The sequence below is a fragment of the Corylus avellana genome, chromosome ca2 (assembly GCF_901000735.1).
Source record: "Corylus avellana chromosome ca2, CavTom2PMs-1.0".
In the NCBI taxonomy this organism is placed as follows: Eukaryota; Viridiplantae; Streptophyta; class Magnoliopsida; order Fagales; family Betulaceae; genus Corylus; species Corylus avellana.
Window position 1 is genome coordinate 8,302,795 of NC_081542.1, and position 15,024 is coordinate 8,317,818.

Sequence of the window (15,024 nt, forward strand, 5' to 3'; positions counted from 1 at the left end):
GTAAACAAGTCAATCAGCTGTAGGACGTACACCTATTATATTCCATGCAGTATGCAATGACAAGCTGTGCAAAGAAGTTGAGCCAAAAATACAAAATCTGCATTCTGTCAATAAAATAAAATGAGTCACTTTTTTCAATTAGCAGCCATGAATGATGGGGAACAAAGAGGAACACTCAAACGTGTTGGAAAATAATACTTACAAAATACTCCCCAACTGCCTCCTTGCCCTCTAAAACTGACAGGGACGGCTCAATTCAAAAACCCCGTGTATGATATACTGAAATACATCCTCGTTCAATTTCTCAAAATATCTCCATTCATCTCAAGTTTTTTCCTTTAGTATAATCTTTTTCCACAAAAGAATGTGTGCTTCTGTATCAATTGGTACAGAGTTGCAGCAAAAGTTAGGTAGATGATTTCAACCAGAATAGCAATTCTCATTAATCCACACGTCATTGGTCATCTAGGTGCTATAGCCATCTAGCTCCTGTACTAGAAAATATTAAAGTTATCAGGAAAAAAAATAAATTAATTAAAAAAAAATACCAAATTAAATTAGCTGTTCAATTTCAAATCTGGAGCAAAGCACAATTAATGAACCAAGTATTCCTTTTCTCCTATTAGATGGTTGGCTCTTGTTAGTTATTTTAGGTCCTTTTTCATGTGTGAGAGGCCTAATATTTCTGAGCTTTTGAATTTTTGTTCTTTTTCTATATTTTAAGGATTCTCTTGTATATTTCTTGTGCAATAGTGTTGCAACCCCTTGGAACTTTAAATGAATTGCATTACTTATAAAAAAAAAAAGAAAAAAGAAAAAAAAAAGAAAAAAAAAAAGGGGATATTCTTTTTTGCATTCTAGCAACCATCTACTCACCATCTCTTCTCTCTTTGCTTTTTTTTTTTTTTTTTTTTTTCTTTTGAAAAAATCAAAATGCAAGTGAAGAGATGGTGAGTAAATGGTTGCTAGAATGCATTGTAGCATTTCTCTAAAAAAAATAAAGTTGTAAAAAGATAATTGAAAGTGACATATTGAAATCTTGTTGTCAGAGGTTAGTGTGGAAATTGTTCACGCACACTTTCCATGTCTAAGATGTCCCACGTTAAATTCAATTGTTAATGCATTTTGGGACTATTATGTGATGATGACCAGAAGTCGCAAGAAAAACCCATGCCAAAAGGCCATGTGAAACTATTCCAGATGGAGAAAGGGGCAAGCTCTTCGATAAAGTTGTTAGACCTATTCCTTTGTCTATGTATACCACATATATATAGCCGTGTTCAGATTTGAAAACATTAAGTATATGATAATCATGCTTCACAAGATAGACATCCTATTGGGGTTTTGTATGGCTCGAGTATTTTGTATCTATACAACAAATGGTCATGAAAGTCTCGTAGAAAAGTACTTCTAGGGTGTATCAAGTGTGCACGAATTAAGTTTGGGAATTATATCTTCAGAATTTATGAAAGTTTGGTTGTTCGTTTGACAAAATTCCAAGAATCATAATTCCCACAAGTAGAATTCCAATTCTCATGAAACACGAGAATTCTAGCTCCTACTTCTTATTAGGGTGAAAGAGAGCCGTAGAGGAAAAGTGAAAAGAAAGGAACATTACCTTCCTAGTCTACCATGTAATTTAAAAACTAGGGGTAACTTCACTTTAGACCTCTGAATTACCACACGATTTGACAAGCTCTCTCTAAACTTTAAAACCTCTTACTTTGAACCTATTTGTCAGATTTTAAACGTTAAAAGTAAGACCATGATGTTTATACCCCTAACTTTGTTATAAAATTTTAAATTTACCCTTAATTCAAAATTAAAAAAATAAATAAATAAAAACTAAAATTAGGGATATTTTGGTCTTTTTAGGTATTTCGGTTAGAAGTTAGCGGCTAAATCTGACGAAAGGGTTCAAATTGACTGTAATTAAAAGTTCAAGGGTTCAAATTGAGAGGTTTTGAAGTTTGAGGGAACTTGTCAAATCTCGTGGTAATTCAGGGATTTAAAGTGAAGTTACCCCTAAAAAATATAATATACTCAAAACTTTAATGGTAAATCAAGCAGTCAAACGTGAAAGAAGAGATTTAAGGGAAACTAATGGGAAACTGTTTCCTGTGGGAAAACAGAATGGGGAGAGGCCCATGGCTTTGCCTAATACTGAATTATGCAAAAAAAGTGAGGGAAAAGCAATTTTGTCATTCTTTTTCTAGTCTTTCTTACTCGAAAAGAGCCACGATAAAATGATAAAACAATCACCTAATTTCCAAATAAAAGGATTGAGGGAGTTTTGCCAAAAACCATAAAGAACAAAAATAATCATATTAGCTTCACAGGAGAAACTGACCTTTTATGTTTCATCTCTCGGCAGAATGCACTTCCACAACAGCAGCGAAATGCCTTAATTGGATGATTCTGATCATTAAAGTCGATCCCATAATCCTGCCAACAATTTCATGCAGATAATCTAAGCAATTAGGAAATCCAGACCACCAATGATATTAAATTAGGAAGTCAGAATCAGCCATATAAATTACTAGACAATCTTAGCATGCATATGACCTTTAACTGCATAAAACTTGTAATAGTATAGAAAGCAGGGAGCCCAGACTGTTTGTGAGATGGTAAGAATTCTTCAAAATTGCTGTCAACTGTCACCATTTAAGATTGAATAAATCCAATTTTTTCTCCTGAAAAACCACTCTTCTCGTTTTCTTAAAAATGAAGTACTGTGCTGTCAGGTCATCTCAAACATTCAAAAAACCAATTCATATACTTCGGCTCTCCATGTAATATTCATTGACTTATTTTACTCCAGTCATAATTCAATTAGGAAAATAAATAAAACAATAGCAATAGGTCATAAATTCAAAATTAATAAATACAATTGTGGATAATCATATATCCACTTATGGGTGCAGTGGGGACACTATCGACAGTTTGTATTTCCCAATAAGAAAAAATTTTCTAAAGCCATTTTGGTTCCATAATGTTCAGCAGTTCCAAGTGCCTTTATTAATTTTTCCCTTCTGGGGTGTTATATTCAGGCAGAAAAACTTTAAAAAATCTGAGAGGAACAGTGAAGGGGACAATTTTTTGAGAAAATCTTAGACTTCAGATCACAGAAAAGCTTAATAGAAGCGACTAATACCTCAGCCCTTACAGATGACTTCAGAACCAAAATACAGTCTGACTTCCCAGAGACTCACCATCTTAGAGAGTGAAAACTGTTCTGAGGTCCTAACTCATATTTCCAAAGTGCAAATTGACCACGATGATGGCCATTAATTTCATTGACCAAGACCTAAATTTATATCTAGACTTTAGATATTCCATGCTTTGACTTATTTAATGCACCTTAAACAGCAAATTAAACGGTTATTCTTCCTTTTGAAGGACTCTTGGAGTAAACATCTGTCAAGCCGTTCTAATACCAGATTAGGGTTTAATATACAGCTAAAATCCCAAAAGGACAATATTCCAAAATAACCACCTCCATTCCTATATATATATGACGGAAAACCTCAACAAGGTAGGGCCTTTCGGACCCATCCCTGCAGAGTAAACTTCAGACTCATGCACCATACCGTCGGAAGTTTCCCTACACGGATTAGGGTAAATCGCTAGCATTTTACATCAAGGGGTGTGGCCCCAAGGGGGAATTTGCACCTCCATTTCTATATTCTTTATACAATTGTCATTATTATTGTGTAAAATTAAGGGTACGGGGCTAAATAGGCCGATATATTGTCAAAAGAGCCAAATATAAGAATTATATCAGATGGACAGCTTATTGGCTACAGCAGCCCTACGTGAATTATAAGGCTGAGAACAACCTGCCATGCAACTGAAAAGGCTCCTGTTCATGCCAAGTAACTCAAATGAAAAGATGTCAAGTAAGCCCCTTTAATGAATGCTTTTCTTTTTTGTTATATTATTAAAAAGAGAAAGATAAGGATCATAGCTTCACAAAGGGGAGGAAGTAACATTTATCTTTCCAAGGAAACGAAAGAGGAATATTGTTTGGCTCAACTCCACCAAAACAAGGCTCTTTTAAAAGAATAAATGTTTAATAATAGAAGCCACAAGAGATTAACTAGAATAAAGTAAAAAATAATCTAGATGAGTTTGGGACAGCCTTTTGAGAATAACAAGAACAAGTTGTGCAAGCTAAAAATATATATTACTACATTTAGTGCAGAGGAACAAAAAACATGAAAAAGGAATGAAAATCAAATCACTCCGGTAGACCTAACAGAGCAGGGTTCTGGGGCATGTTGACGTAAGAAATGCTTGATAATTTTAGAGTAATCATTGACTTCCTTGAGGAGACAGCATATGAAAGCTGAGTTGCCTAGCATATAAACATTGGATATTTCCTACACCTATGTTTGCTATCAAGTTTGTCACTGCACATCATAGTTTTTTTTTTTTTTTGATAAGTAAAAATACTTCATTAGTTTAAGCCCATACATTTTTCTTTTTCTTTAAGGAGGTTAAATCCAACAGTTTTCAATCACACAACCTTTTACAGTCCTTTTTTTCTTTAGATGAGCAACTCCAATAAAATTACTTACAGAAAATGATCTTACTTACCCATGACAACTCTTCAAAAGCGCTTACTTTCCTGGTAGTAAAAAAGGCAAGCTGCAAACAAGGAACACAAGCAAGCTCTTCAGATACACTTCTTTGTTGAAAGGTTACAACCCCCCATCAAATCCCTCCCAAAAGAAATGACAAAAAATCCTTTACTTGTAAATAAAGATAAATAATAAGGAAATAAGTGCCAAAAAAGTCAGCCAAATCCATACATGATAATAGTGGCGATCAGGAGTCTCCACTTCAACTGGAATATCGACCAAGTTCGCATCAAAACATCTGGAACAATAGAAACAGAATTTATATAAGTGAATCACACAAAAAATGAGAAATTGGAAATAAATAAAATAAAATAAAATAACGAAGTGCACTGAACCATATGGTGATATCATATTGATAATTGATTAGTGGATCGGCATAATAATTTTCTCTCAACACAAGTAATTATAAATTAAGCGGAGTAACCTAGTGCCAACAGTAATTACTACAAATAGGCCTAGCTGGCCATCCCATGGAGAACTGAGTTATCCATTAATTAAATACTTAAATTTGACATCTTGAATGGGACAGTGCTAAAATGACCATCACTGACACCTCGTAGTGGAAACTTGAAATTACAGGATTGAATGAAATCCCGTAACTGATCCCCATATCATTGATTTAAGCAATAGCACCAACTTTGATTCAATGGATTGATTCAAGTTGGTGGATCCAAACATTGATCCTAGTACATGTCAATGGATCATCCAATTTCATGGGAAAGGGAGATAGGCTCTTATTAGCTTTCTTTCTAGAGGATATCCGACAACCCTTATCACTAGTCTATGATGTTATCAGACATACATTTCTAACAAAGATGTCTATAAATATTAAAAACTTCAATTTCTGAGGACTTGAAATAGACTTCATATTGCATCATTATTACTCAATTATGAAACTTAGCAAGTTCTTGAAAAATAATCTACTGTCTTTCCTGTCTTTCACTAGCTAAAATAAAGTCTGTTTGTCTTCCTTTTAAATCAAAACAAGCTTGTCATCTCCATTCAATTTCTATATATTATTTAAGATTTATATCTTCTAAACATGAGATTTCTTAAAAATGTTCCTTTCACAGAAACTTACATGCTGCTTCACTTATTGCAACATAGAAGGAAAAGGAGCAAATTAACTAGGCAGTAGCAGGAAAACAATCCCTTACAAGTAGTCTTTTTACTCCTCTTTCTTCTTCTTCTATGGTGTTACTTCTTCAAATTGAGAGAGCATAAAACTACATTTGGCCATTCTTTGTTCAACAGCACTGATTGTAACTATAGCATCATCTCCTACTCACACTGCAACACATACATTCCTCTACTTTATTTGCTTTGGTGGGAACTAGTTTTTTTTTACAAGTAATTCATTCGCATAAAAAGGAGCAGATGAGCACAACTCAAGTACACGAAAAACACCAATCAAGATGCATAGGAAAAACACAAATCAAGAAACTCTAATAAATTACAAAAATGAGAATAGTTAGGCAACCTCCAGACATAGAGAATTTTGAACACAATGGCTTTTAACTCTATCACCATCTTCTCACAATCTTCGAAGTTTCGAGCATTGCGCTCTCTCCAAATGCACAACATTAGCACAGAAGAATCGCTTCTAAATTGACCTCTCCAACAAGCCAACAATTCCACCACCTGTCGAGGCATGATCCACTCAATCCCAAGAAGGCAGAAAACCGAAACCCACAAGTTCCTGACTACTTCACAATGGAGCAAAAGATGATCAATTGTTTCCCTGCTCCTCTTACACATACAACACCAATCCACCAAATGATGTGCATCTTTCTCAAGTTATCCACTGTTAAGATCTTCCCTAAAACTGTCATCCATACAAAGAAACCACTTCAAAGGAGCCTTTTTTCTTCAAATGCACTTACAAGAAAAGGGAGACAGTGGGAGGAATAAGCATATTGTAAAAAGATTTGACCTCAAACATCCGCCTTTTGGAGGGGATCAAATGAATTTTATCCTCACCACCCTGTCTCAACCAGAAAGAGTATAAAAGGTTAAAAAATGAGGTAATTTGCTCTATCTAAAGAGTGCAAAGAGAATCAACTCTACCTCCTACTCATGCATTGATCTAATGAAGGTAACATTCCACTATAAGGTGACCTTACAAAGCTGCAAGTGATCGCCTCCTTCAATTGAGATTTACTAAACAACTCCAGGAATGATGCCTTCAAGCTTTGATCCCCGCACCACATCATGCCAAAAGTTGATCTTCAATTCATCACCCACATTAAATCTAGCAAACCTATAGAATCCTCCTCCCCCTCCCAAAATCCCCTCTTGATATTTTTCTACACCCCGACCCCGAAAGACCCACTAATAGCATTAAAACACCACCCTCCCCACATGCTGCCATATTTAATATCCGCAATCAATCATCACAAAGCCTCCCTCTCTTGGCATAACGCCATAGCCGTTTCCTCAAAAGAGCCCAGTTAAACAAAAGCATATTTCTAACCCCCAACCCACATGAGGATATTGGAGTACAAATCTTAGGCCAGCTTACTAAATAGATTTAAATACATCACCCACACTAACACACAAAAATTCTCTCTGAAGTTTCTCAATACAATTAGCAACACCAATCAGGACGGGGAAGAGAGACATATAATAAGTTGGCAAGTTAGAGCGCTTTTAATCAAAGTGATCCTACCAACCTTACACAAATAAAGCCGCTTCCAACCAGCCAAACAACGTTCCATCTTCTCAATTATACAATACCAAATTGATTTAGTCTTTAAAAGAAGCCCCCAACAGAAAACCTAGGTTCTTCATAGGCAAAGAGTACACCCTACAGCCAAGGAGACAAGCCAAGCCTTCAACATCTTCCACGGCCCCAATTGAAACAAGCTCTGATTTAGCCAAATTAATTTTCAATCTAGAGACAGGTTCAAAGCATAGGAAAACGCACCTCATATTACAGAAATGATCAAGGATTGCCTTGCAAAAGATCAAGGTGTCATCCGCAAAGTGGAGATGAAACACTAAGAATTCATCATTGCTCCTAGAACCCACCAAAAATCTTGATAAAAGCCCCCTATTCACTGTAGCGAACAACATTCTACTCAAAGCCTCTATAACAATAACAAAGAGCAAAGGAGACAAAGGATCCCTTGTCTCAAGCCACAAGAACTCTTAAAGAAGCCAGTGGGAATACCATTAATCAAAACAAAGAAACGCACCATAGAGACGCACCATAGAGAAACAATGTGCTATCCACTCACACCATTTCTCCCCAAAATCACATCTCCCCAACATATACAGTACGAAAACCCAATTAACATGATCATAGGCTTTCCGTGTAGGAAAACTTCTGAGGGTGCAGTGCACGAGATCGGGGTTTACTCTGCAGGGATGGGTCCGAAGGGCCCTGCCTTAGAGAGGCTCCCCGACATCACAAAAAAAAAAAAAAAAATGATCATAGGCCTTTCCCATATCCAACTTACAGAGCACACCTAGTTCCTGTGATTTGATTTTACTATAAGACATTCATTGGCAATAAGGACTAAGTCCAAGACCAGTCTCCCCCTAATGAAGGCATTATGAGTCTTGGAGAAAACCTTCTCCAACACCATTCAACATGTTAGCTAGAACTTTCAAGAAAATTTTTTAGGCGTCACCCATTAAACTAATAGAATGAAAATCTTTAAACCATTGCCCCCATTTTCTTGGGAATAAGGGCAATGAATGTTGCATTGAGACTTCTTTCAAACTTACCTCGGACAAGGAACTCATGGTAAAAATTCATGATATCTTCTTTAAGAACCTCCCAACAAGTTTGAAAAAAGTCAAAGAAAAGCAGTCGAGGCCTGAGACCATATCTCCACGCGGATTTTTTACCACCTCTACTACCTTACTCTCCTCAAAGGGTCTTTCCATCAATGTAGCCTCCTCATCACCAATAGAATCAAACAGAAGACCATCCAATTTAGGTAGCCAAGTAAATTGTTCTAGAGTATAGACGAGTGTAAAATTGCACAATGTGCTCACTTATTTTTGTAGCATCTAAAGAAGCAGGACCATTAACCCCTAAAGAATCAACTATATTGTCTTTTCTAGTCAAATTAGCCATGCAGTGAAAAAATTTTGTGCTCTTATCTCCCGCTCTCAACCAAAGAGCCCTTGACTTTGGTATCCAGCCTACTTCATCCATTAGAGTTGTCCTCTTCAAACTGCTAATGATCTCGGCCTTTTATTGACTTTTCAATATCAGACAAAGTTCTTTCTTCTAGAATAACAACAAGATCACGAAGTTCATCCAAGAGAAGCTTTTTCTGCTTCTCAACATTTCCTAAAACCTCATCATTTCGTTTCTTCAAGTATGTTTCAAAACTTTCAATTTACATGGCAGTATGAAACTATGAGACTTGAACTCGAAATAATATTGTCCAATTTCTCATCTAAATGTGCCATCAATTCAAGATGATAGGCAACTCCAATAAACAGCCATAATCATGGAACAAATAACTTTTCTCGTGAAAAATCAAAAAATGAAATATAAAATAAAATAAAATAAAAATTAACATTAACTTTCTAGATTAATTTAAAAATAGAAAACCATAATCCACTAAGATGAAGACACAAAAATAAATAGCAACAAATAGATAGCTAAATTGCATAAAGTCATTTTAAAAAAAACAAAAACAAAAACAAAAATCCTACCTATGGTTGATGAACCTTGCGACATTACCATGACATGTCGCATCCAGACAAAGTGCCTCCTCATCCCTTAAAACTCCTTCTGAGCCCCAATCTGCATCAAGTGTTACAGGATATGTATGTCTCTCATTGCCACTGCTTTGTAGGACCCGCTCATACAACTCCATGTTGGTCAATACTTCCCCGATGTATTCACAAACAAAAGTTCCCTTAGGCAATTCCTCAAGTGTTCTAACTCCCCATCCTTTTCCTTCAGGAGTCAAGAACACCTGAAGCATAAGAGCAATGAAAATTTAAAAGTCATAAAGAATACACTGAGGAAGCTATCATATGAATAAATATCACCAATAAGAAATTGTAGTTATTGTTGTTACTACTGTTATCATAACATATATAATAGTACAACATAAGAAGCTTTGAAAAAATTAATTACTATTGGATTTATACAAATGAACCAGTTATCGTTGTGAACAATGAGAAAAACAACAGGTATTTTCAGCAGAAAAAGCTTTATTGGAGTCCAAAAGAACACATGCTGAAAAGCTAATCCTGGAATTGTTTCAGTAAACAATGATTATTAACTTCAGTGAAAATGATATCTTGATGTCATTCTAACTGCACTGGCTTCCACACATTAGCAGAAGTTATAATTGATTAGCTTAGTCATAGTGAATGATGGTAAGTCAAGATGTTTCCACTGTCAGAAATTCAAGGGAAATCTCACCTGCAACTTGCATGTTATACCTCGCTGTACTATTCGATTTCCACACAACATGTCACATCCACATTTTCTCCAGCATTCTTTAATAAACTTTCTGACCAAATGGCCCTTGCATCGTTCAGGCATGTACTCATCCTTAGACCTCTCTAATGGACAGTCCTGACAATAAACAAAATGGCGCTCTTGAGGTTCTAGCCTCATAGACATACAAGCACTTAAAAATTCTTCCTTCAGCAGACCATGTGGTGTGTAGGCAAACTCTCCACCAGTTTCACGAGCACATGCACATGGAATTGATGATGAAAGACAGTCTCCTGAACAACCTAAACAGCAATCCTCATCCGCAATCCGAGCCAGTGAAATATTTACATTAGCTTTCTCATAAATTATATTGTGTGGAATGTAATTGAATTTTGGAGGACATTCATTGCTATTTTCAGATACCAATGATATTTTTACTTTTTCTGCACCTTTTGCTATATCATGCCTCCTTTCATCATGAACCAAATTATGCGAATTTTTATGCCCATAACGGTCTGAGCCATTACGATTTGAACCTGTTTTGGAATTATGTGTCCCAAAAGCTCTCTTCTTTGGTCTTGTAATACACAAGGGATCACAGACGTCCATACCCATACTGGAAGAAGAGTTAACAGCAATAGATCTATCTTCAGTGACCACAAGAGATGAAATGGGGTCCTTCCCTTTGCCAATCAAAGGAGTGTTGGGCAGTTGGGAAGTACCTACAGTTCTGCTGTCTCTTAAACAAGGCTGAATTAGCTCCACGGTACCCCGTCCAGAAACTTTGAGAGGTATTTCATTCTTTTTCACAGCTACCGTTTGTCTGAAGTTATGTTGCATAGCATCTTTGCTATTTTCCTTTAGCTCAAAGTACGCATCTACAAGTGTCTGGAAATTGTCTTCTTCAATTAGTTCCCAATTATTATCATAGACTTTTAAGAGTTTCTTTAGCACTGGTTTTGCCTCTTCATCAGGAATTCCCAAGGCCCTCGTTGCACTGAAGGCCTTGAAAACTCTCGGATCAGCAGCCATGACCGAACTCCTAATGGAGAACTAAATCTTTACGAACTCACCGCCGTTTTCTTAAACCTCCATGCTCCTGTCTATTGAATAGTTGAATGTATCACTGGAAAAAACCAATACCTGCATATTCATTATCCAAGGCTTCTCAAATATAGTGCATAACTGAAGAAATGATTCCCTTGTTTCACATTGAAGTCAATGGCATCATCCACCCTTTGTAATTGACTCACTGCAAAAGATTCCATTGATTAGATTGCATACATATATATTGTGTATCATCTATTATAACCTATTGATAATTTAAATAATACAAAATCAAGTCTAAAGGGACTCATTTCAAGCACAACATGGACATAATAGAATACAATTGATTTCCATAAGTGGGTAGCTTTCAATATTGTTGGCTAAGATTTGAATCTCATGATTGAACTATTGCTTGGGTGAAAAACAGTTCAAGCGTTCAAAGTTTGCCCATGCATTAACATAGTATAATCCTCATGTGGTTAGCCATAAAATCCAATCGTTAATTCACTTTAGTCTCATTCAAATAATCAAACAACAACTAAGCATACAAATAAACTTCATTAGACTAACAATTGCAAGCAAGTGTCCAAACTTTCTGCTCTTTTTTTTTTTTTTTATGACAGGGAACTTCGACAAGGCAGGGCCTTTCGGACTCACCCCTGTAGAATAAACCTCAGACCCGTGTACCGCACCCTCGAAAGTTTTCCTACACGGATCAGGGTAAATTGCTGGCTTTTACACTAGGGGGTATGGCCCCAAGGAGGAGTTTGCATCTAGCAAGTCTCAAACTTGGTATCTATAGGATGATACTCCCTAAGATCACAAGCCTCAACCACTAGGCCAACTCCTTGGGGTTAACAAGTGTCCAAACTTTCTATCCCCTTCTCACACGCATTCTCACCAACCAAACAACAATTTTCCACAAATATTCTCACTAACCAGTAACCAAAGACTCAAAATACAGTGCGGTAACCAAAATAACTCTCTATTTGGTGTTAGACATAATGTAACAAAAAACAAGAGCAGAGAAAAGGAAAAAAAAAAACGAATTTGGAATTGAGAATCGTGTTCAAAGTAATAGCTTCCACACAATTTTCCTCCTTTTTTCCAACTTCCTTTCTCAGTAGCCAAACGACAGCACAAAAAGAGCGAAACTAAAATAATGTAATAGAAAGCCAAAGCCGAGAACGCAAAAAACGCAGATTGCATAAACAATGTAGTTAAAAATAATAACTTTCAGGCATTTTTCCACTTCTTCTCAAAAGATTTTTCTCAGTAACCAAACAAAAATATGAAAAAGAGAGAAACTGAAATCATGCAACAGAAAACAAGATCAAAGAAGAGAACAAATGCATTTAGAATAAATAATAGTTCAAGATAATCCTCGTTATCAAACGCGATTTAGAGAGCTTTTTGATTTTTTGCCAAAAAAATAAAAATTAATAGAATTATATCCGAACACACAACAGTCAAAATTACTTTCATTTTTACGTCACCTCACGATACTTTTTCAATCAAAGAGCAAAAAGCACCTCTACAAAGTTTTGGTCAAATGAACCTAACTTCCACGCATTTTCCTCTTCTTTTCGAAAGACTTTTCTCACTAACCAAATAACAGCATTAAAAAAGGTAGAAACTGAAATAATGCAACAGAAAACAAGAACAGAGAAAATAACATACGCCATGCGAATGTATAATAGTTCCAGGTAGTAACTTTCACGCAGTTTCCTCTTCTTTTCAGAGATTTTTCTCAGTAACCAAACAACAACATTACAAAATAATAAAAAAAAAAAGACTGAGATAATCGGAAGGTTTTCTCGAACATACAAATTCGGGAAACGAAGTCTCCGAAGAACTGAGAGCTAGCGAGAGAGAGAGAGAGAGAGCTCCCTCTATCTAAGAGAGTCCGATACGAAATGCAAAAGAGACTTGGCGTGAAATTCTGTAACTATTTCGGGGCCCAGAAATCGGAAATGGACTACCTGAGGGCCCAGGGTTTGGAACGCTTTTATTTCGTAGAGAAACGAAGAGACGCAGAATTTATATTATATATTTTTCCAATGAAACAGCGAGAGTGAGGCGATCGGATTCGGTGGGGTCGTGTTTTCATTTATCGGGCGCGGTGAAGTCCAGGATATTATTTTGTACTTGGTGACGTGTCTGGTAATTGTGGGCGAAGATACTTTATTAGTGTGACTGCATGGGAGAGTGAGAGAGTTGTGCGGACAAAAGGTTATCCTTTCCGAAAAACAAATAATAATATATATATATATATATATATATATATATATATATCTGTCGTTTTCAGTCTTTGATTTATTCTCCAAAATCCCATAAAAATTCTTTGTTTTTTTTCTTCCAAAATAGGCTTTTATACTCGGGCAATAAAATAGAGAGATAAAAAAGAGAAATGGTAAGAGTCGAATTTTTTTTTTTCATATTTGATCCATCTCATCTTATAAATTAATCATTAGATTTGTAAATTTATATAGAACTCACATAAGTTAATGGTAGACCTTACAAATTTAATGATTAATCTATTAAATTTGTAGGAAACTGTTATATCAGTATACTGTGAAATAATTTTAAAATAAAAAATAATTTATAGCATTACTTTTTCCTTATCTAATATAAGAAAAATGCTAGACATATGATTCTTTATGGGTAATTGTATAATAAGTCTATAAGTCAACCCTTCAAAATTTAAAAATCCTTAATTTTATTTTTTTTGACAAATTTACTCATTGAGTTAATCGAAATGACAATAAAATTCATACCGTCAAAGTTTTTTAATAGCCATTAGTCCAAATCAAAACGCATCGTTTCACCTCATTAAAATATTAACTTTTTATTAATTTAATTTTTTAAAATTTGGAAATCCCCAAAAGGGTAAAAATATAATAAAGAAGCAAAATTGAAATGGTGGCCAAGCAAACCCAGCTGCAGGGGTTGGCTTGCGGCCAAACCAGGGGTTGGGGTGGCTCAAAGCCACACCCCATGGGTGTTTAGGGGGCCACCTAAACCCTAGAGTGCTTGGCCCACCCCATGGGTGGTTGGGGAATTGGCCATGGCTTCACCCCCAAACCCCCATGCAGTGGCTGAGCCACTCGCTTGGGTGGTTTGGGGTGGCAGCATGCCTCACCCCAAACCCCAGGGTTGGCTGTGAGCCACCCGGTGGAGGCAAACAACCCCTGGGGTTGTCACCCTTGGCCACCTCTTCAATTTTTTTTTTTATATTTAAATTTTAAAATTAAATTAATAAAAAATTAATATTTTAATGAGGTGAAACGGTACGTTTTGTTAGGACTAACAGCTGTTAAAAAATTTTGACGATAGGGATTTTATTGTCATTTCAATTAACCCTGAGAGTAAATTTTCAAAAAAAAAAAAACTTAAAGATTTTTAAATTTTGGAATGTTGACTCAGGGACTTATTATACAATTACTCTTCTTTTATTACTTGTTAACATGTGTCAGCATGTGATTAAATTGTGTTCAAAAAAAAGTTAATGGTTGAGTTGGCTCCAATACACAAATTGTAAAAGAATTTAGATATAACATTATTCTTTTAGTACAGATAACTTGTGAGATCCAAAAAAATATTATTATTAAATGGGTTAATTACTTTTTTAGTATCTAGGTTTTTACGTTTTTATTTTTTTCCACCTAGGTTTCAATTCATCTCTCATTTACACAAAAATATAGTTCATATGATTCTAAAATGTATTCCATGTGAGTACTAAGCATGTACATTTGATACATAATATAATCATGCTATAAAAAAATATTAATAATGAGTATTCATGTGAGTTTTACTCACTTTGGTTGTTAAAGAGGTTATGGGTAAGCATGCATATTTGATACATAATATAGTTCAATTCATGTCTCATTTACACAAAAATATAGTTCATATGATTCT

General features: G+C 35.5%; 1 protein-coding gene across 1 annotated transcript; it reads right to left on the reverse strand.

The window, feature by feature from the left end:
* Nucleotides 1-123: 123 nt before the first annotated feature.
* Nucleotides 124-13,076, reverse strand: LOC132171994 (histone-lysine N-methyltransferase SUVR4-like). The gene is made up of 7 exons (XM_059583411.1): nt 12,934-13,076; nt 10,042-11,311; nt 9,321-9,586; nt 4,815-4,881; nt 4,600-4,650; nt 2,351-2,445; nt 124-489 (listed from the first exon to the last, which is right to left on the reverse strand). Exons 2-7 carry the CDS (start codon nt 11,089-11,091, stop codon nt 483-485), a joined length of 1,536 nt encoding a protein of 511 aa, XP_059439394.1. The 5' UTR covers nt 11,092-11,311; nt 12,934-13,076; the 3' UTR covers nt 124-482.
* Nucleotides 13,077-15,024: the final 1,948 nt, after the last annotated feature.

Coding starts and splice junctions, on each gene's coding strand:
- LOC132171994 (XM_059583411.1), bottom strand. CDS start 11,091: ATGGCTGCTGATCCGAGAGTTTTCAAGGCCTTCAGTGCAACGAGGGCC. Junction 4,651..4,814: donor CTGATCGCCACTATTATCAT/GTATGGATTTGG, acceptor CCTTGTTTGCAG/CTTGCCTTTTTTACTACCAG. Junction 2,446..4,599: donor CTTTTGAAGAGTTGTCATGG/GTAAGTAAGATC, acceptor AATTGTTGGCAG/GATTATGGGATCGACTTTAA.